This window comes from Rhinolophus sinicus, chromosome 1 (assembly GCF_057876585.1).
Source record: "Rhinolophus sinicus isolate RSI-liver-muscle chromosome 1, RSI-T2T, whole genome shotgun sequence".
In the NCBI taxonomy this organism is placed as follows: domain Eukaryota; kingdom Metazoa; phylum Chordata; class Mammalia; order Chiroptera; family Rhinolophidae; genus Rhinolophus; species Rhinolophus sinicus.
This window is the reverse complement of record NC_142501.1, coordinates 90,143,950-90,165,779: the sequence shown is the minus strand read 5'-3', so window position 1 is coordinate 90,165,779 and position 21,830 is coordinate 90,143,950. Positions and strand designations below refer to the sequence as shown.

At 49.3% G+C, this 21,830-nt stretch overlaps 1 protein-coding gene and 1 pseudogene across 5 annotated transcripts in view; one reads left to right on the top strand and one right to left on the bottom strand.

Moving 5' to 3' along the window:
* Positions 1 to 21,830, top strand: part of TEAD4 (TEA domain transcription factor 4) — a 64,977-nt gene that overhangs the window by 6,518 nt on the left and 36,629 nt on the right. For 3 of the 5 annotated variants that reach the window (XM_088801454.1, XM_088801441.1, XM_088801451.1), the window contains one exon: positions 20,443 to 20,697. The exons of the other annotated variants lie outside the window; for them this stretch is intronic. In XM_088801454.1, the coding sequence (XP_088657580.1) occupies positions 20,691 to 20,697 (7 nt within the window). In that variant the 5' untranslated portion in view covers positions 20,443 to 20,690. The remainder of the gene's footprint in view (positions 1 to 20,442; positions 20,698 to 21,830) is intronic. 5 annotated transcript variants of the gene reach the window in all.
* Positions 14,080 to 15,728, bottom strand: LOC148759119 (midkine pseudogene; annotated as a pseudogene).

Here is a 21,830-nt window from a genome sequence, read left to right as displayed (position 1 = left end):
GCGCTCGTTAGGGATGCGCCGGAGGAGGTCTCTGCACTGGGTGGGAAATTGGACCGGATGACCTGCAGGACCTCTGCTCCCTGCCTGTGGTCCTGGGCCTCCGTTTCTCCACATGCAGCAGGGGGAGCTTGCACTAGGCTATCTGGGAGCTATTTCCCACTTGGACATCTGGGGGTTCCTGCTGGAGGGAGGTAAAGCTAGAGGCAGGCTGAGAGATGTGGGGTGGGAAGAGGAGACAGAATGGGGAGATGTGGGAGTTACTGCCTGGCTCCCCATCATCTTTGTACAAGGTGTTGGGGACAGGCTGCCTCCGTGAGGCTGGGGCAGGGGGAAGATCGTCTCAGCGTGGAGTGGTGGCTACGAGCGCAGACTCCGGAGCTGTGGTCTCACACATGCAATGTAAGCCAGACATGTCATTTTAAGTCACCTAGGAACCACATTTCACAAGTAAAAGAAACGGTAAAATGAATTTTAATAATCTATTTGTTAAACTACTATGTCTAAAATATTGTTTAAACGAGTAATCAGTAGTTAAAAAATTTGTGATCGTTTGCATTGTTTTCATACAAAGGGTTGGAAATCCAGCGTGTACTGTTTTACACCTCACAGCACATCTCAGTTTGGACTAGCCACGTTTCAAGTCTCAGTGCTACCTGTTCCTAGTGGCGAGAGTTTGAACAGGGTAGCTTTACAGCTGGCCTGCCTGGTGTTGGATCCCTTTTCTGTCACTTACCGGATATGAGGCCTTGGGCAAGTTATCTAACTGCAATGTGTCTTATTTCCCCCCTCTGCACAATGGGGTAATAATATTAATAGAACCAACCTCGTGTAGTTGGTGTGAAGATTAAACTAGTCAGTGTTTATAAGGTGCTTAATTTTTTTGCCTGGCATATACTAATCACTGTGTGTTTATCAAATAAATGACTTACAAACAGTCTTTAAATCATGGCCAAGCTTGAGTTTGTAAGAAGGAGAAGGTGGTGATGTCCTTGGAAAGAAAACTCCGATCACAGCGTGGCCCTATAAAGTTATTGGTGCCCTATGCCTGTGCCAGTAGTTCTGAAAATGAAACCGACTTCAGATCAGATGGACCTGAGCTGCCATTGCCGCAAAGAGGGTCTGCCTGCTGGAAACGAGAAATGACAGCACCCTGATGGCAAGACAGGTTCCAGTCTGTCAACAAGCGTCCTGAATGTCTGTGTGCTTGGGGCTTGGAGCTGTGCTGGCAGCGTGGAGGAAGCTGCGGCACCCTCATACAGGCTCTGTCGTAAACTGCATGACCTCATGTTGGAATCGGAGGGGAGGTCACTGCCAGCACTTAAAGGTTTAAGCAGTAGTCGTGCTGCTTATGTAAGAGAAGAAGTAAACCGGTATCAGGTACCCTCCTCAACACTGCCAGCCCAGCACTGCCAGCCCGCCTCTCTTGGCATCAGCCCCTCCATTTGCTCCTGCCCTCAGCCAACCAGCAGTGGTCACACAGCACCCACTGTGTGCCTGGACTGTGCCAGGTGCAGTGGCGGGGGGGGGGGCGGGGGGGATGGGCTGCCTGGACCCTGCCAGTAAGTAGCTTTTGATGCGCAGGGGAGACAGACTGAATAGCAAACGCTGATAACCTGCAAGATGAAAGAAGGGCTAATTAGAGGCACAAACGAGTGCCACGGGTGCCTGGTAAGGGTGATTCATTCTGGTGGGGCTGGGAGGGGTCAGGGAAAGCATCACAGAGGAGGAGGCTCTGGAGCTGGCTTTGTGGATAGGGTAGGGTTTTCATTGCTCTGTGTGTACGTAACAGGGACTAAGGGAGAGGGAGAAATATCTGTGAGAAGACAGAGGAAAAATGGTGATTTCAGGGCAATAGTCATGAAACCACTAGAGGAAGGGAGATAACTGGGCTTTATGAAATCGGTAGATTGGAGTTGGGTCCTCTGGCCAGAATAAGAAGGACTTTTAAGAAATGTATATTTAAATTTACATACAGCCAAATTTACTCTTTATGGTGTACAGTTCTGTTGGTGTTGACAAATGCATAGAGTTGCGTGTTCACCAGCGCAATGAAGAGGTAGAACCCTGTCCGTCTCCCCAGACAGCGCCCTCGTGCTGCCCCATGCGAGCCACCCCTCCTCCTCCTCCCACCCCGCACTGACAGCACCCACCTGCTCGCCACTCCTGTAACTGCCTCCTCAGGAACGTCAGATGGACGCCTACAGTAGGTGGCTTTTGCGTCGGCTTCTTTCACTCAGCATAATTCCTTGAGATCTACCCTAGTTTTTGTGTGTATCGGGAGTTGATTCCTTGTCTTTGCTGAGTAATACTCCACTGGTGGATGGATGTACCACAGTGTGTTCACCATTCACTGGGTGAAGGACTTCTGGGTTGTTTCCAGCCTTTGTTGATAATGAGTAGAGCTGCTGTCAGCATTTGTGTCCAGGTTTCTGTGTGAACACAGGCTTCCATTTCTCCCGGGTACATACTCAGGAGCGGGATTGCAGGGTCACATGTACGTGTACATTTAATGTTTTGAGGAGCCACAAACTGTTTTCCGGAGTGTAGCATTTTGCTTTCCTACCAGCAAAGCATGAGCGTCCCGTTGCTCTATACCTTCAACAGCACTTGGCATCTTCAGGCTGCGTTTTGTTTTTCTTTTTGCCGTTCTAATAGGTGTGTAGTGGCATCTCATGGTGGTTTTACTGTGCATTTCCTAATTGACTAATGATGTTGAACATCTTTTCGTGTGTTTATTGGCCATTCATGTAATGCCTTTGGTGAAGTGTCAGTCCAGATCTTTTGCCTGTGTTTTCTTCTGATTGTTTTGCTTCAAGAGTTCTTTAATATTCTGGATGCAAGTCCTTTGTCAGATGTGTGATTTACACATTTTTGGAGAAAACTCATTTAGGGAGAAAATCTCCAAAAGAAGATGATGGGTGTGAGAGGCTGCGAGAGTGAGGTTAGAAGTTTGGTGTCCTGAACCTTGGCCTTTCTTCCAGGGCCAAGGGGCACGGACGTGAGGTGGAGGCTGGACGAGGGTAACACCTAGAGAATTATCTCGTAAGGAAAAGAGGGAGGGCACAGGGCCTTCTGTGAGTGTTCCTGGCTGAGCACCTGCCGCAGAGCTCACGTCTGAAGAGGAGGCACCACTGAGGGCACGTTATGCTGGGCGCCTCCCTGGTGGGCCGGCTGCACCTGGTCTGGGGCAGGCTGGTTCGGCCCCATCTAGAACAACAAATGCTTGTGCCCAGCCTGGTATCAACCACTTACATGGCCTTGTTTCCAAACTGGATGACCATGCATTCTGGAATGGGAGGTGGGGCAGTTGGCAGGCCTGCAGGGGCAAGCCACTGGGTGGGAGTGTGGCTGGTGCAAGAGAGAATCAGTGCGGTGTCTTTTCTGGGTCAGGGTGGGTCCTCTGTGATGGTGACCTCAGCCAAGGGTCTCAGAGCTCTGGGCCATTGGAATTTCTAGAGCATCTCAATTCTCATGTGTCGTTCTGTCCAGGTAGGGTGGCTCTGAGATGGAAGAACATTTCTCGGAAACATGAGTAAGGGTCGGATGGGTGCTGCCCCCTGCCTCTTGTTAAAGCTCAGTCCTGACTGTCCCACTCCTGGGAGCTGTGGCCCTGTCCGGATGCCCGAGTCTCCATCCTCCCCTGGGGTAGGCCTTTTCCAGACGTGATTCAGGCCTCGAAGGAGAGAGTAGGGCAGAGCGGGAGGGTTTTGCTTTCCTGAAGTGGCTTGTGCTGCTGCCACCAGGGCCCTGCAGGCTCCCCGGGCTCCCTGATGCTCTGAGCCCTGGAGGGCTGCTCCCCAGGGCTGAGAACTCCTGCCTGACTCCTCCCTGGGCAGGGCTCATGCCCAGAGCCCCCGTCTGGAATGCTTTGTGCTGCATGGGAACCCTCTGGTCCTGGCAGGTGGGGCACGGTCGAGTCTGTCTTTCGGAGAACCGCTGATTGGACAGACGCACCCCACGGCTGGGGAAGCAGCATTTGGTGAGCAGCTCACTGCGCTTGGGTGTGTAAACTCTGGTTCTGTCAGTGCCCCGGGGAGGGGGCAGTCACCCTTTGATGGGATTCAATGGCAAGTCCCATTAGGCAAAGGCTCAGCTATCTGTTTTGAGATGTGCGTCTTCATAGGACAGGCCTACTGAACGTGCGGCCAGCTAGTTTGGTTCAGTGCTTTGGCCTCCACGGCACAGGAAAATTAAGCAGGAAGTATAGAGAGGTCCCTCCTTCCTCCCCCACGTTCTCCTATTATTAACATCTTGCACTCAAGTCCGTAGTTTACATTAGGGTTCACTCTTCGTGTTGTTCATTCTGTGGGTTTGGACAAACGCGTAATGGCATGTATCTGCCATTACAGTGTCATAGAGAATAATGTCACTGCCCTCAGCGTCCCCTGTGCTCCCCCATTCGTCCCTCCTTCCCCCTCATCACTGGCAACCACTGACCTTTTCCCTGTCTCCATGTTTCGCCTTTTCCAGAACGTCACATGGTTGGAATGATATAATGTGTAGCCTTTTTAGATTGGCTTTCAGATCAGTTTTCACTTACTAATATGCCTTTAAGGTTCCTCCACATCTTTTCATGACTTGAAAGCTCATTTCTAATTGCCACTGAATGATATTCTACTGTCCCCATGATTTCTTTTTGTAAATGGGAATACTGAGGTCCAAAGAGGGGAAGTAACCAGCTCATGAGGCACCGTGAATTCGTGGCAAGGCTGAGCTTGGAGCCTAATTCGCTTGCCGTGTGAGAAGCTGTTCAGAGGGACTTCTGTGCAGGTTACACCGGAGCCTGGAGCCCTTTCATCAGCCCCATCAGCCCCTTTCGTGGCTCCAGGGCAGGCTCCAGGGTGGGGTGCGGTGGGGAGTGGAGGGCCGTGGACACCCACTTGCTGTGACCCACTTCCTGGCTGTGTTAAGGCTAGGCCCTAAGACACCCACGGCCCTGGCTGCTTGGAAGGGGTGGCCGGGGTCTGGGGGCAATGTCCTAGGTCCTAGTTCCTGGAGGGCTGGGGGCTTGTATGCTGCTCCCCTGGGGATGGAGGGTCTGGGGAATGGGTGGAGACTCTGCTCCCCCAGGGGCTCAGAGCCTAAATCCACTCAGGAATCTTATCTCCCTCCTTTTCTTTCCATCTCTGAGCCACCCACTGCCCCTCCTTGATGAGACACCTCCCACGCCTGCTTCCCTCTCCACCCATTTACTTACCTCTCCTCTTGTTACCCCGCATTCCTCCTGCTTCCCAGAGGGAAAGGCTTCTCGCTGGTTCTTCCTGCCTCCGTCATCCCTCCAGTAACCATGGATGTTTGAGGAGTTCTCCCGAGAGCCAGCCTCTGCCTGTATCTTATGGACACGATTGAACCTCGTCCTCCTGATAGTTGGCTGAGGAGCTAACATTATTACCTCTGGAGCACATTTGGGAGGACACAGGCTCAGAGCGGGTGGCTGGCCCAGGGACATGGGACACCACACCAGCACGAGGCCCAGCCAGGATCTGAGCCCAGGCCCACCGCCCCTCTCCTGTCCCAGCCAGGCCTGCCGGGCTGGCTCTCCGTGACTATGGTTCCAACACATCTCAGGCTGGGCAGGATCGTAGGGTCTTCTTTTGGCCTTTTCTGTCCCCCCCCCCCCTCCCCATTCCTATCCTGTCAAGAAACAAGATGTGATAAACATCTTCCCACTTAAAGGTTAGTGAGGGGTGCTGGCTGGTGCTGTTTTGCACTGTACCTGTTTGTCTCACTTAACCCTTCACTCTCTGTATGGCAAGTCTTCTCCTCCCTATTTGAGAGATGAGGAGACAGAAGCTTCAGGGAGGTTAAATAAGCTGCAGGCAAGACGCCGATTTTAATTCAGGTCCCAGTGTTCTGAAGGTTCCTTATGGAGGACCAGATTCCCACCGAGCGTCCTGCAGAGCGTTATGCCCATGAGGGAAGGAAGGGTGCCGAGGCTGGGAGCTCAGGCTTTGCGACACCTAGATTTTGTGTGGTTTTGAGATTGTTTGAGAATGGCCCCTTTCTGCCCTCTAGCAAGCCCTGGCCAGCCTTCTGAAGTCACACTGGGGTCAGTTTTTTCCAGCGGAGCACATGGCCCGGCCCCACCCCGCCCAGCCTGTTTCTCTGCTGGGCTGTGTTCTCCTCCGTTCCCTCTCCTTCCTTCATCCCTGGGACTCGCCTGCCTGCGGCCTGCGAACTCTCCTGTCTTGTCTCTTTTCATTTCTAGCTATAAATAGGCCATTTTCCTTTGTCTCCCGGATATATATTTTTTAATTTTTAAAAATTTAGTGTTCAATTACTGTGACATACAATATTATATTAGTTTCAGGTATATAAAACAACATAAGTGATTAGACATTTATATACCTCACAAAGTGATAACCCCAATAAGTCTATTGCTTATCTGACACAGTATATGGTTATTACAGTGTTATTGATTATTCTCCCTATGCTGTACTTTACCTCCCTGGGACTATTTTTTTTTAAATTAGTTTCAGGTGTACAAAGCAATGTAACAGTTAGACATTTACACCCCTCACAAAGTGATAACCCCCCTCCCCCAATCTACTACCCCTCTGACATCGTATAGAGCTGTTACAATTCCATTGACTCTATTCCCTATGCTGTGCTCCACAGCCTGTGACTATATATATACATATATATATATATATATACACACATATACACGCACACACACATACACATACATATATATGTGTACATATTTTATTATAGTTGACTGTCTCCTATATTTTGGACTCAGGTCCCCTGAAGTCCCTTCTTTTCCCCTTCTCTGCTCACATCTTCCCCCTTCTATCTCCTGGTGCTCTTTAAAAAAAATGTGGTAAAATATACATAACATAAAATTTACCGTTTTAACCATTTTAAGTGTACAGTTCCCCTGCGTTAAGTGCTTCGAGTACACTGACAGTGTTGTGCTACCATCCCCATGTATCTCCAGAACTTTGTAACGTCCCAAACAGAAACTCTGTACCATTAAACAAGAACTCCTCACTCCCTCTCCTGCAGTCAGCAGGTTCGGAACCATCGCTTCTGTGGGAGACACATGGCTAGGTTCCGGCAAACCTCGCACTGCGTTCTCATCAACTGATTAATTCATAACCTTTGTTTTATGTGTGTTGCTGTTCAAAGACATTTTATTTAATATGTACGTGATTCGTTACCATAGAACTCCCAGCTAACAGCACTGAAACTCATTCCTGGAAGCTTATCTGACCATGTACTTTCTCCAGAAGGTACATAACAGCCTTCGTACACGTAGAACACTAGAAAACACCTTGGCTTACAATTGGGCACCATTGTAAACAGTGAAATCAATAACAAAGATGCAAACAAATGTGGCCCTAACTAGACTGTGACAAGGCACTCGTGTGCAGTGTGAGAGCCGAGACCAGGAGCGGCAGCCTGCAGCCTGGCCTTCAGGGGGAATGTGTGCGGCGCAGTCGTGGCTGCACACACAGCACTTGTTCGTGTCTGCAGATGAGCACGAGTGTGCCACAAGCATCGATGTGGGGGTTACAGATTTTAGTGAGTAGGCACATTTGCAAATATGGACTCTGAATATTCTGTGACTAATAAGGACTGACTGTATTTACGTCTTCGCAAGGAACCCTGGACATTGGGGGCAGGACATGTCATGTGTGACTTGGTACCCAATGCCTGGCATATAGTAGGTGCTCACTGTACAACTTTGAATGAATCAGTGAAAGACTCAGAAGGCTAATGCACGAATGGTGAGGTGTGAGGCATGAAGATAATTGACAGATTTTGGTTTTGCCGGGGAACCTGCTTGACCACATTTGTGGGTCATGTGCTCATCTCCTACCTAAGAACCAGCTTTCTCCTCATCAAGAGGCACCAGATGCTGGTCACAGTGGTTGTCATTGTGGAGCAGCAAAGTGCAGGGCTGAGGTTTAGTTCTAGTCCCTGTTTCAACTTCACCAGGGTCTGCGGGAGTAGTGGGTCTGTGCTGAGAAAGGGACCAGGAAGGCTTTTGCATCCACAGAGGGAAACGCCTCTGTTTCCCCGTAGCTCGTCAGTCATAGGCTGGTACCCTTCCTTGTTACTCATCATAGCTAACTTAAGTCCTTCACGCTGTAGACTCAGACCACTCCCCCTCCTGTGGGCCATAGAATGGTTGGCAGAGAGGTCAGAGCAGCGTTGTGGGGGGCGCGAGCTGGGTTGCTGCCGGAAGGGGCTGAGCTCCTCCACTCAGAGCTCTGGGGCTTGAGCACTGCGCTTCACCTGGGGAGGTCCAGCCCATCATCTGAAATGAGGTGGTACTGGCTACCCCAGGGGGTGTTGGGAGGATTAGAGGAGATGTTAGCCAGAGCCAGACATGGTACCCACTGGCCTCGATGTTAAAATCATTCTCTCTGGTAAGCAGGATGTTTCTGTCCCTCAGTGCTCTGGGTACATCCTCAACAGCCAGGCCTCCCTCCCAGAAGTGTTGGACCCCCAAGTCTGTCCTGCAGGGTCATCTGCCCAGTGTGTGGGGGCCATGCATGAGGCAGGGAGGCAGCACTGTGTTGGGGAGATGAGCTCCTTGCTCTGACTCAGCTCTGCCTGCAGGATGTGTTCTCCTCCCTGGCCCCACGCACCTGTCCTCTCCTTCCCTCTCCAGCTTTCTGAACTACAGCAAAGCAGCCAGTGAATTTCCCCTGGTCCTCAGACGTCCCTGGCTAGAGTTGGTAAAGAAGACTGACTTAGAATGAAAGACAGAAGACAGCTGAGAAGGCAGATGAGTAGGGAAGGCAGGAAGTGTCACCGGCCTGAGGCCCCTGTGGGCTGGGCTGGGAGCCCCCCAGGGCAGGGACAAGCCTTGGCCGAGCTGTGTGCTCTGTACCTGTTTCCACGGAAGCCCCTCCCACGTCCTGGCACGTATGTATCATGTGTTCTGGACCAGCCTCCTGCCCTCCATCTAAAGCCTAAGCCCCCTGAGCTCCTGAACCTGTTTCTCCAGAGTTTAGTCCAGGAATCAGTGATACTCAATAGATGGTTTACAAAAAAAATTTTTTTTTTTAATTTCCGCTTTATTGAGATATAATTGACATAAAATTATAAGATATTTAAAGTACATCTGGTGATTTGATATATATATACATTGTGAAAGGATTGCCCTATCTAATTAACACATCTATTACCTTGTATTTATCTGTTTTTTTAATGACAATATTCAAGTTCTGCTCTCTTAGCAAATTTCAGTGACATAATAGTGTTATCAATGGTATCAATAGACCATGTTTTACCCTAGATCCTCGGAACCTACTCACCTTATAGCTGAACATCTGTATCCTTTTACCGGCATCTCCCTGTTCCCCTCCCCTCAGTAGATGTTTGTTGATGGACTGGTGTCAGGAATGAAATAAGTACAGAGGCCCACCCTAAGCAGGAAAACCAAGTGAGTAAACTCGGGGTTTAGGAGGTACTGAGGAGCCTGAGGGGCTGGAGGGAAGGCTCGGGTCTCCTGTTCCTGATAGCCTCTCCTGTTCTTATTTCAGAAATGAGGTCAGGCCAGTGAAGGCGCACGGACCCCCCCCGCACCCCCCCAACCAGGGGGTTCGCACTTCTTCAGTGTGTGCACCCTTGTGGCCCCGCCTCCAGCGGCTAGTCCAGTGGGAATAGCTAGCATAATGAGGGGAGGAGCCATGTGCATCTGCTCTGAAATGAATGGGTGGGGAAGATCCACATTCCATCCAGGGTAGACATTCTGTAGCCACACTGTTAGACTGGGCAGAGCACCTGGGGCTGGAGACGCGACACCTCTGGCTCTAACCAGGCCTTGCAGATAAGCCCCCACCCTGAAGGAGGATTCCTGGTCTGGGATTGAGACAGAAGGGGATTCGCTCCCACCCTGAGTTACTTTAGCCTCTCCCCCTGCCTCCTACATCTTCATACCTCTGGGACAAATGTAGCTCAAAGACTTGGGTGGATCTCCTGGAAGGAAACTCCAGGTTTTCTTTTTCCTCCCAGCTTCTCAGTTGTAGGAGCCATTGGGATGAAGGAGGTAGTTCTTTCAAAGGCCCCGAGGAGAGAAGCAACGGAATGAGAGCTGAGGCATCAGTGGGCAGGAAGTCACAGCCCACAGCTCAGGAGAATCTTGGTATGGTTGGAACATTTAGCCTGGATCCCAGAGCTCTTGGAATCAGAGTAGGGAGAAGAGGGGCAGAGAGAGCCATTTCTGTCTTCCTAATTGAGAGGGAGACTCAGGTCCTGTCCTAATTCTCGCTCCCGAACTTTCTAGATGATACCAGGTAAGTCTTACAAACTTTCTGAGTTTCAGTCTCCATAACTTCCAATTTGGGGTCAGGGAGCACGGAGAGGAGGTTATACCATGTGTTGACCCGCAACGAGTTAGACATTATGATAAAAGGAAATGAGAAATAGATTTGTCCCTGACTGAGGAGCAGGGGTCAGTGGAAGAGTCAGCTCCTCAAGGATGACATCTGCTGCCTAAATGCCCAACACTGAGGCCGGAATCGGGGAGATGCTACTGTCTGAGAAGTAACTGTTCTCCAGTAGCTGACAGTCCAGCCAGGGAAACAGGTGAGCAAGGTGCCATCACTTCTACAGGACCAGGCGTTGTCACATGCAGAATTGCATGTTGGGGGCTCTAGAGGCTGCGGGGAGTTAGGTGGGGCTTAGAGGTTCACTCGTGGTCGTGGAAGACTCCTCAAGGGGGTGGGCTTTGAGGGCAGGAGGTGGGTATCTCCAGGACACAGCCACGGACTAGGCAGGGGACAGGATTTCAGGGTCTGAGAGCTGGTTTTTTCCAGTGTCGCAGGGCAAGCTATTTGCCCTCCTTGACCCTCGGTTTCTCCGTTTATAACCTGGGGACCACGACTCCCTCGTGTCCTGAAAGGGGTTTGAGGAGTTATTGTTCTCATTATTGGAAAACCCCGGATGAAAGCCCCTAAGTTCGTGAGCCTTCTGAAAATTCCTGAGTAACCCACGTCTGTGGCCCCTAGGATGGGGCCTGGAGTTTGCAGTGGGTGGGCCATCTGGTGGGCTTTTGGGTGGGGTGGGGGGTAGAGCAGGAGGCCGCTGGGAGCAGAGGCCAGAGCAGCGCCAGGCCCTGAGAGACAAGTCAGGGATTATTTTTATTCCTCTGTTCATGGCACATGGCCCAGGCTTAACCATGCCATCTGTCCCCCACTCCAGCTCTCATCCTGGCAGGCCCCGAGGGTCACTGTGGAGCACTTGGGGAGAGGAGGAGGAGAAGGAGTGGGGATCCTTTTCTGGGCTGGTATTGGCTTACCCCCCATTCTCCTAGCTGTGGGGCAGAGGCTGTGTGGGAAGTTGGCCTAGTGAGAGGAGCAGCTGCCAGGCCTAGGGCCGTGGGCGGGGAGGGTGGGAGAGGCGAGGCCAGGAGGTAGGAGCGGTGGGCCACACAGGGCTGAGAGCAACTCCATTTTGGTAACGAAGCCCGTGGCCCAGGGCCTTGGGTGACCTGCTGCCCTGCTTTCTCTGGGACAGACCCAATCTTGGGGACATGGAGTGCAGGTCCTCAGAAAACCTCCCTTGTGGGGCAGCGTCTGGCATAAGTCTGGTTTTCCCCAGGTCTGGTGTGCCACTGGGCTGTCCTGGGCCCACCTTCTGCAGGCACCCACGGTACTCATTTCACCCATGGGTCTAGCTCAGCTCAAGTGAAGGACAGACCTGGAGACCACATCCTCTGGCTCTCAGTGGGGCTCACACAGGGTCAGGAAGGTCGGGCCTCCCTCCTTGTCTTCTCTCCTAACTTTCTGGCCTCCACAGCACCCTCCGCCTGACCCAGACTATCCTTCTGTGTTTAGTGTCCGGTTCCAGAAGAAAATCTAGGTTAAAGCCAGGACATCCGAGGCTTTAGATATTAATATTATTAATTAGCCTTAATATTAGGTATTAGGGCGTGAGGTATATGTACCTATCAAGTCCATTTAGGGCTTTACACCTTCCACTTGAGGCATTATTTATAGCTGAGTGAAAATGATTGTAAGGGTGGCGATGATGACGATAAACAGCCTCACTGAGCGCTGACTGGCAGGCCCCCGATTAGATGACATCTCATCTCATTGACCATCATATGGGCCGTCTCTCCATGGCAGCTCAGTTCCCTGCCTCCTCTGAGCAAAGCCATAGCTGAGAGTCTGCAGGGTATGTCTAGAAGCTGCTAGGTAAGCTCCCGAGGACATGCAGGGTCTGGGCAGGGAGTGCGAGCTGCAGACGCCGCCAGGGAAGAAAGGCCTTGGATCCCAGGGGGAGCAACTCCTCGTCTTACTTTTACAGATGAGCAAACTGACCCGGAGAAATGGAGGGATTGACCGTGGTCACACAGTTGCTTGTAGAACTGGAACCCAAAACCAGTCTCTTGATTCCCAGACATCACACATACAGTTTACAATCCTCCAAAATAAATCCCACAGGGATTTACAACAACTGAAGCTCTCCCTCTGGTGTGCCAAAATCCAGACATTTGCTGAGATTTTCTTTTGTTTCCTGACACTAAACACAGGACAGTTCATCCTCCCCACAGAGAAATCATTTCACAGAGAACACTTACCAGCTATCCATTCATTTGTTCATTCTTTTGTTCTCCAGCATTGTGCAATGTGCTGAGGACTTACTAGAAAAAGGCAACCTTCCCTGCCCTCTTGTCTGAAGTGTGGTGAAGGAGACCAGTCTTTCCTGGGAGATGGCAGCTAGAATATACAAAGCACAGGGATCTGTTGGAGCGCATAGGAGGACACCTAATCCAGACTTGAGGTCGGTGTCATCCTCCCAGAGGAAGTGACATTTTGGTTGGGCCTTAATCGGGTGAAATAGGGACAGGGAGGAAAGTTACATAAGCGACACTTCCAGGTGTGGAGAAAAAGCTTAGCATGTTGGGCTTATCATTTGGGTAATTAAGTTTGGGGGTTGGGAGTGCGTGCAAAGGAGGGTGTACAGAGTGTGGTGCAGATGTATGGAAGGTATGGCAGGAAAGCAGGGATCAGCTGACAACGGGCTTTATAAAATCCCATTATGGAGCATGTCATTTTATCTAAGATCGTGGGAAAGCCATCGAAAGATTTTAAGCAGTAGAGGAATCACGGGATCAGATTTGTATTGCAGAAAAAGCACTCTGGATGCCGTGGAAAGGTTATGGAGTCTGGATGGGGTTGGCACAGTCGTCCAGGGGGGCGCTGGCGGAAGCTTTGGATTAGGGCTCTGCGATGGAAAGAGAAGTGGGTCCAAAAAGACATTTAGGAGACAGAGAGATAGACTGTGGTCGTTGCTTACGGTGTGTAAGAACAGTCACGATACACTCCTAGGTTTCTGGCCTCTGAATGGATGGTGGTGTCATTTCCTAAGTGACAGAAGAAGAGGAGCAGGACGCAATGGCAAGCTGCAAGTTTGGTTTCGGACATGTTGAGTTTCAGGAGCTTTGGACAAGTCTCATTAGAGTTGCCGGGTTGGCAGTTGCTATACAGGCCTAAACTCAGGAAAGACCCGCAGTCTTGGGAATCAAAAACATACAGCAGAAGTGTAAGCCATGGGTGGGCATCTCCCATGGGGTATGCACAGCACTGAAAAAAGAGAGGTCAGGTCATAACCCTCATGAAGACATTTATGGAATGGGTCTGGCAAAATTCGAAGCCAGGGAGAGGAAAGGAAGAGTGAAGACGATTTAGACAACTTGAGAACGGCCTTGGGTCTCCCATGTGTTTTGAGAATCAGCTTTTTAAGTTTTGTGAAAACCTTATGGGATTTTTAATTAAAACTTCATTGAATTTATGATTTATTTGTGGCGATTCAACATCTTTATATTTTCCCAATCATGAACATGCAGTTTCCTCTCCATTTATTTAGGCATTGTAACTGTCTTTCAAAACAGTTTTCTCTGTAAAGATCTCAACTATCGTTCTATTTATCACTAGATAATTTATGGCTTTGGTTTCTAATGGAATATTGTTAAATATTTTATTGGTTTTTATAATTTGTAGAATCTTTTCAATCTTCTATCAATTCTTTAGAATAATGACAGTTTTACTTCTCCCTTTCCAATCTTCAGATCTCTCTGTCGTTTTTTAACAGTAAAAATGTTTATGTTTAGAATTAGCCTGATGGACTCGGTTTAGAGGATCCCATTTTGTTGGCAACATCCAAAGCATCGTAGTCAGGAGCCCGCCAAACAGACGTCTTCTCTCCGTCAGGCCTGATCCGGGTGTTGACCTTGGCCACGTCAATGTCATAGAGCTTCTTCACGGCCTGTGTGATCCGGTGCTTGTTGGCCTTGACATCCACAGTGAACGCATGCGTTGTAGTCTTCTGTCTTCTTCGTGGCCGACGTGCTAGTCAGGGGAGCTTGCTGAGGGCAGGGTGGTCAAGCTGGTTTCTCCTGGGGGTGCTCTTCCCAGGATATGCGGGCTGCCTTCTTCGCTTTCGGCGCCGTCTTAGTGAAAAGCCCAAGCTTCCCATCTCTTTATCTTGTCCTACTCTGTTGGCTAGGACTTCTGTGACAGTGTGAGCTTAAATGTTGAAAGGGAGATGATTTATCTTATTACAGAGGTAATACTTTTGGTGTTTAATCATGAAATGTTGCATAGACAAAAGTTCTGGTCAGCAATTCCAACGTGTGTGTGTTGGGGTTCCCACATCAACGAGTGAGCCTCTAACAGCAGCTGGATGGACTGTAATTCAGCTCAGTCCTGACACTAGCTGCTCAGAGATGGTTCCTATCCCACAGCTTAGGGGCTCAGTCTCACAAGACTGCTTCCCCCTTCAGATGCCAATCGCAAGCCTAGGTTATCACAGGCTATAGATTAGAGGTTCCAACAACCCCCTCCTTGGGTTCAGTTACCTTGCAATTACTTTGCTAGTGTGGCTCACAGAACTCAGAGAAATGTGTGACTTACTATGTTACCAGTTTGTTCTGAGACTATATCTCAGAGACAGCTGCATGGAAGAGATGCATAGGGCAAGGTTGGGGAAAGGGCGTGCAACTTCCATGACCTCTCCAAGTATGCACCGCTCTCCCCAATCCCTACGTGTTCACCAATTTGGAAGCTCTTCTTTTTTTTTTCCCCTTTAATTAAAAGAAAAGCTTTTATTGGGAAAAAAAAAGTGAGAGTGTGTTTTGTTTCTTAGTAACGGCATCATTGTGGGGAAGAACAAAAGGGGTCTGGGGAATCAAATCCCTTTGAGGAGAGGCTCAAGCTACCCAGAATCCCTCTCCCTCCACACTTTGGGCCCTGGGGGTGGGTGGGGGTGGGGGAGGGGAGTGAAAGGGATGAAGCAGGGCATGGTAGAGAAGGCTGAAGAGCAGACAGAGGCAGTGGGTTACATCTTGGGCCTGTGGGACAGAGGCTGTGGACCTTGGCTTTGATCTTGGGGGTGCAGGGCTTGGTCACCCAGATGGTGTCCTGGCACTACACATTATATTGTGCCTCCTTCAAGGGGTTTGGCAGGCTTTGGTGCCTGTGCCACTGTCACACACTCCCCAACTCTCCAACTTCTACTTGCAAAGGTTCCAAACTCTTTCTTCCAGTTGCAGGGCACCCTGCACTGAATGCACTGAGTCAGGGCCCTGCAGGTACCCTCACAGAAACCCACATACAGACCTTGCCGCTGGGACTGCCAGGAACACTCTCTTGCACTTGCTGTCTGGGCACCTTCCTTCACTTTGTCTTTCCCTTTGGCCGTTACACAGGTGAGCGCCAGCAGGATGAGGAGGGCGAGAGAAGGAGGAAGCCCAGGTGCTGCATCTCACTTGCTGCCCGTGTCCTCCCCCAGGCTGTCCTTTGGGTTTTTATGGAGGCTGAGGCATGACTGATCAAATCATTGGCCATAGGCAACTGATTGAACCGTCAGCTCCTTCCCCACCCCAGAGATGGGTGGGGGAGCCCGAAAGTTCCAGACCTCTAATTGCAAGGTGGGTTCTCCTGACCACCAGACCCCATCCTTAGGTGCCTTCCAAAAGTCACCTCTTTCACATAATAGGACACCTCCGTCCCTCTCGTCACGTAGGAAATTCCAAGGGTTTTAGGAGCTCTGTGCCAGAAACCCGGACAAAAGACCGAATATCTATTATTATAAATCATGGTATCACAGTAGGTTTTGGGAAGATACCTTTTGGCAGATTAAGGAAGTTCCTTTAGTTTCTAGTAGTTTGCTAAGAATTTTTATTGTGAATGGATCTTGAATTTTATCAAATTCATCTTCTGAACTTACGGTCAGAAGTACGGTTTTCCTGTGCGTGCTGCATGTGTATATCGCGTGGCCAAATGTCATCGTCGTTGTCGTCATTATTGTTTTTATATAGTTAGTATTGTTGAGCTTCATTCTTATTTTTACCAGTTAACGTTTCTCACCATTCTTCCATGTGTGTAATGCTTTCTTTTCATATCAGTTCCTTTTATTTAAAAAAAAATACTTCCTTTACTGTTGTTTTTTTTTTTCCAGTGAGGATCTGTTAGTACCAAATTCTTTCCATCTTTGTCTGAAAATACCTTTATTTAATGTTCAGTCTTGAATGATATTTTGCTTGGGTTTTAAATTCTGGGTTGACAGTTATTTTTCTCTCAACAATTTGGAGACGTTATTTTGTGTCTTCTAGTGTTACTGTTGAAAAGTCTATTAGCAATATATGCAATCAATATAATAGTCCTCTCTTTTTTGGTGCTCTGTCCTTTTTCATTCTGGATGCTTTTAAGATCTATTCTTTATTTCTGCAGTACCTCTGATATGTGTTTATTTCATTTGAATTTATTCTGGTTAGGATTCAGAATGGTTCCTGAATTGGAGGATTAATGCATTTCATTAATTCTGGAAAATTCCCTGCCATTATTATTTCAAATGTTCTACTTCATTTTCCATATTCTCTCTTTCTGGAATGCTAATTGGAGGTATGTCGAACTGCCTTATTTTGTTCTCCTTGCTCTTTATCATCGTTTAAAAAAAAATACGCATCTCTGAGTAATGTCCTCAATCTATCTTCCAGATTGTTAGTTCTTTCTCTAGCTGTATCTAATTTGCTGTTAATCTTAACCATTGAGTTTTTAATTTCAGTGAGTACAAAGTTTATTTCTAAATGTGGTTTTTTTTGTTCTTTTTACAGTCTGCTTTGTGTATGTGTGTTTTTTTTTAATAAGATTTTATTATTGGGGAAGGGGAACAGGACTTTATTGGGGAACAGTGTGTACTTCCAGACCCTTTTTTTTTTTTCCCCAAGTCAAGTTGTTGTCCTTTCAATCTTAGTTGTGGAGGGTGCTGTTCAGCTTCAAGTTGTTGTCCTTTCAGTCTTAGTTGTGAAGGGCGCAGCTCAGCTACAAGTCCAGTTGCCATTTTCTAGTTACAGGGGGCACAGCCCACCATCCCTTGTGGGAGTTGAACCGGCAACCCAGTGGTTGAGAGGACGGGCTCCAACCAACTGAGCCATCCGGGAGCTCAGTGGCAGCTCAGCTCAAGGTGCCGTGTTCAGGGGGCGGAGCCCACCATCCCTTGTGGAACTTGAGGGATTGAACTGGCACCCTTGTGGTTGAGAGCCCACTGGCCCATGTGGGAATCGAACCGGCAGCCTTCGGAGTTAGGAGCATGGAGCTCTAACCGCCTGAGCCACTGGGCCGGCCCTGCTTTGTGTTTTGATAGTGTCCAATCCTTTCTCATGTTTCCAATTCCTTGTTAATAGTTTTTAATCTGAGATTTCAAATATCAGTAGTTCTTGGGGATCTTATCCTGTTAAATCTGGATCCCGGTGGATTGTCTTTTATATATGGTAATTTGGGATTTTGAGATCCTCTTTAGCAAGTTATTATTTTTGGGACTTCTCTGCAGTTATTCTCTGCAGGAATTCTTTGGGTTACGATTGTCTTTTCGAGATTTTTCAGCCTGGGACCACTGTTTATTTTTGTGGTTTGGCTGGGAGTTCCTAAGTAATATAAAAATCATTTCTGTTTAAGGGTAGGCCCTTTGGTACAAATTCTTAGGAAAGACAATTCTTTTCTATACCTAGGGCTTAGACCAAGACAGGCAATCTTCCCTCTCATATGTTGTTGGAGTCTACCTTTTCTCTGAGGATTGAGGTATATAGTTCCCTGTCCGAACCTCCTTGTATCTCTTATGTCTAAGGTCTCACCTCTGAATGTCCATTAAAACCAGTGGCTTTATGACTAAGATTAGCTTCACCCTGGCCTCCCAGGGCTACTGTTGTAACAGCTCATTTGCTTATTGCTATAGCTTAGAGTTCTCTCACATTGGGCCTCTAGGCGTTTACTTTCTTTTGAAGTCAGCTATGCATTTAAAAGTGTATTTGTTATATTTTATTTATCACTTCTAAGTTCCTTTTATAGAGTGAGAGTTTTTAGGTCATCTTTATTTACTATATTGTCAGAAATTAAAGTTGACAACTCTTTCAAAAAGTTTATTTTGGAAGGTACAGAAGAATGCTTCAATGCTATGGTAGAATCAAGACCAGAATTTCTGGTGGAGAATAAACTTCATTTTTTTCAGATCAAGTGATCCCCTAAGACAAACTTTGAGGAAACCTTATTTTAACAGCCACAGAGAGGAAGCCATTTGTTATGCTAAAAGTCCTGGGACACTGGGGGACAGAGATCAAGACCCAGCTGCTTTGTTGACTTGTTATGTGACCTTGGGCAAATCCTTAGGCCTTTCTGGGCCTCAGTTTCCTCATCTGCAAGCTGAGGAAAATGGGTTAGGTTTCCCTAGTTTTCCTGCTTTCAATTTCAAGGGTTTATCCTCCTTCCGACTATACACCTGTGCCCGCAGTCTGGCCAAGCTCCTTGGCACCTCCACTCCCTCCCAGTATGTGCCACCCCCCACTCGGCTCCACCCCTCCCTTTGCTGGATATTGACCACACTGACCCTCATGCCCACCTGTCTGTGAAAAACTGTTCCTATAACATGCCTAGTTGGGTGGGTGAGAGGTTTCGGGCATGAGGAAGGGAGAAAAAGCGAGGAATGCTATGGGAAGGTCTTATCTCAGAGGGTCCTGGGTGGAAGTGGGTTAGAACTCAGGTGTTTAGACTCCTAGTCCTGGGTTTGGGCTTCTGGGGGTTGTTCCTCGTGGCTACTGGGGGAGAAGGAAAGGGGTGATATGTGAAGTGCGTGATGGGGATATGTGCTCCGTGGCTGGGGGCCTCGGGAGGGCTGTGGGAGGTAAGTGGTCCCCACCTGGTGTGCATAATCCACAGGCTGCTTTAAGGTTACTAGGATGTCCTGCTCCTCCCCTAACCCCTGAAAACTGTGTTCAGAAATTGGCAGCTTGGACAGTTGGAGCCAGGAGGTCACTGCATTTGTCTCATGCTGGTGGCAAGGACAGGGCTGTGTGGTCAGCTTCTGGAGACTAGCAAGTCCGCGCTGCCATGGCCCCAGCATGGGAGACTCTTCCAGGCCTAAAAGTTTTTTCTTTAGAAAGAGCTCAAGCTGGGATGGAAGAGAATAGTGAGCCGCATTTTATTTTGCATCCTTTTTTTCCTTTTTAAATTAAAAATTTTAATGGTGGTAAAAACCACATAAATTTTGTCATCTTAACCATTTTTAAGTGCACAGTTCAGTGGTGTTAGATGTATATTCACATTGTTGTGCAACAGAGCTCCAGAACTTTTCCATCTTGCAAAACTGAAACTTTATACCCATGAACACCAACTCCCCATTTTCTCCTCCCACCAGCCCCTGGCAACCACTGCTTTCTGTCTCTATGACTTTGATGACTTTAGATACCTCAGATAAGTGGAATTATATATTATTCGTCCTTGTGTGTCTGGGTGATTTCACTGAGCATTATGCCCTTAAGAGTCATGTTGTAGCACGTGACAGAATTTTCTTCCGTTGTTGGCATAGACCACATTTCGTTCTCTGTTTATCCACCCGTGGACACGTGGGTTGGCCTTGGCTGTGGTGAGTAACGCAGCTGTGAACGTGGTATACAACTATCTCTTTAGGGCCCTGCTTTCAATTCTTTTGGATACATACCCAGAAATGGGATTGCTGGATCATAGGTAGTTCTATTTTAACTTTTTGAGAAATCGCCATACTGTTTTCCACAGCAGCTGCCATTTTATATTCCTGCCAACAGAGCACAGTGTTTTGCATCCTTTGTGTCCATTGTTGATTTAACGCCAGACCATGCTCAGGCACTTGGTGCTTGTCTCCTACTTCCCAGCCCCATCTGGGTTCTTAGAGCCACGATCCGAGAGTGTCCAGGTCACTGTGACAGGTGGGAAGCTGAGGTCTGCAGAGTGGAGATGGCCTGCTGGCTCCCAGGCCTCCTGACCGTCCTGGACCTTTCACTTCGCTCTTGGTCCCCTGCAGTCCCTGGCCTTTCCCCTCCAAGCTCCTGTGCCGTGAGTGGCCAGGCAAGGAAGAGCAACTGGTTCTAGGGCTTGGCACCCCCTGGGCGTCCCCCTTCCCACAGTCCACATAGTTCTTCCAGCAATGCCATGGTTTCTTCCCACTCAGGTCCAACGGGCGCTCCTCCAAGCGGAGCCTTGGAGGGCAAGGCCGGCACCATTACCTCCAACGAGTGGAGCTCTCCTAACTCCCCTGAGGGGAGCAACGTCTCTGGGGGCAGCCAGGCATTGGACAAGCCCATCGACAATGACGCAGAGGGCGTGTGGAGCCCGGACATTGAGCAGAGCTTCCAGGAGGCCCTGGCCATCTACCCACCCTGCGGCCGGCGCAAGATCATCCTGTCGGACGAGGGCAAGATGTACGGTAAGCAGCCTGTTGGGCAGGACAGCAGGCCCCTGACCTCAGGGTCCTGCTCTGCAAATAGAGCCCCGGCGAAGGGCGAGGCACAGCAACCTCAGGGGTCCCTCCAAGGGACGGAGGGGGAGAGATCTCTTGGGGCTTCTAGCAGGTGGACCCTGCTTTCTTCTGAGCTGGGTTCCCAAGGATGGGAGGACATCTGAGGAGAAGGCTTTGAGTGGGTGAGGAGCTGCGGCAGTGGGAGACTAGGGAAAGCGGTAGAAAACTGGACAAATCCACAGGCCGTTCCCCAGGCAGACGCCTCATCTTCTCCCTGTTTCCTACTGGGCTGTGAAGGGAGGTCCGGAAGGTGGCTGCTGGCCTCATTCTCTCCTTCATGAGCCTTCTGGGTGCCAGGTTTGGGAGAGGAGTGGGCGGGCAGATCTATCCCTGCTCATATTATGATGGGTGAGCACACAAGTAACTGACTGCAAGGCAGGCTGGAGGGCCCGAGGAAAGAGTATAGCAGAGGGCGGTAGACCTCACTCAGGAAAGATCCCCTCCAGCTGAGCGTGATCTGGAAAGGCTTGGTCTCCCGGAGTGGCTGAGGATGCAGACATACAGATACAGAGATACTTTATGTGCAGGAGCCATGCGGGAAGACCAAGAGGTCTGCTTAGGGCTGTGCTGACTTTGGGATGGAAGAGATAGTATCTGGGAAAGTGAAAAACAAAAACTGAACAGCTAGTGGAAGGCCCAGGTCAGGTTTCCATTCCCATTGGAAAGTCCCCTGGAACCTGCAGCTTGAAACACTAGTCTTGGGCAGGAGCTAAGAGTGTCTGTAACTCGCTGAAGCCACTGAGAACAGAGAGCCCCCCCACTGCCCCCACCCCCAGCTCCCAAGAGGATGACTCCAGGCCAGTCGCCCACCTCCAGGAGTTTCCATTTAGCTTCTCTCCTCCCAGTCAACACTGGTGCCCCTCCCCCAGCACAGATGCCCTGTCAGCTGTTTAAAGAGCACCGTGTGAGGGGCTGACTGTATTCGTCTCCTAGGGCTGCTGTAAGGAATTACCACAGACAGTGCGGCTTAAAACAACAGATGTTTATGCGTGAGGCCAAAAGTGTGAAATCAGACTGTCCTTGGGCCACTTCCCTTTGGC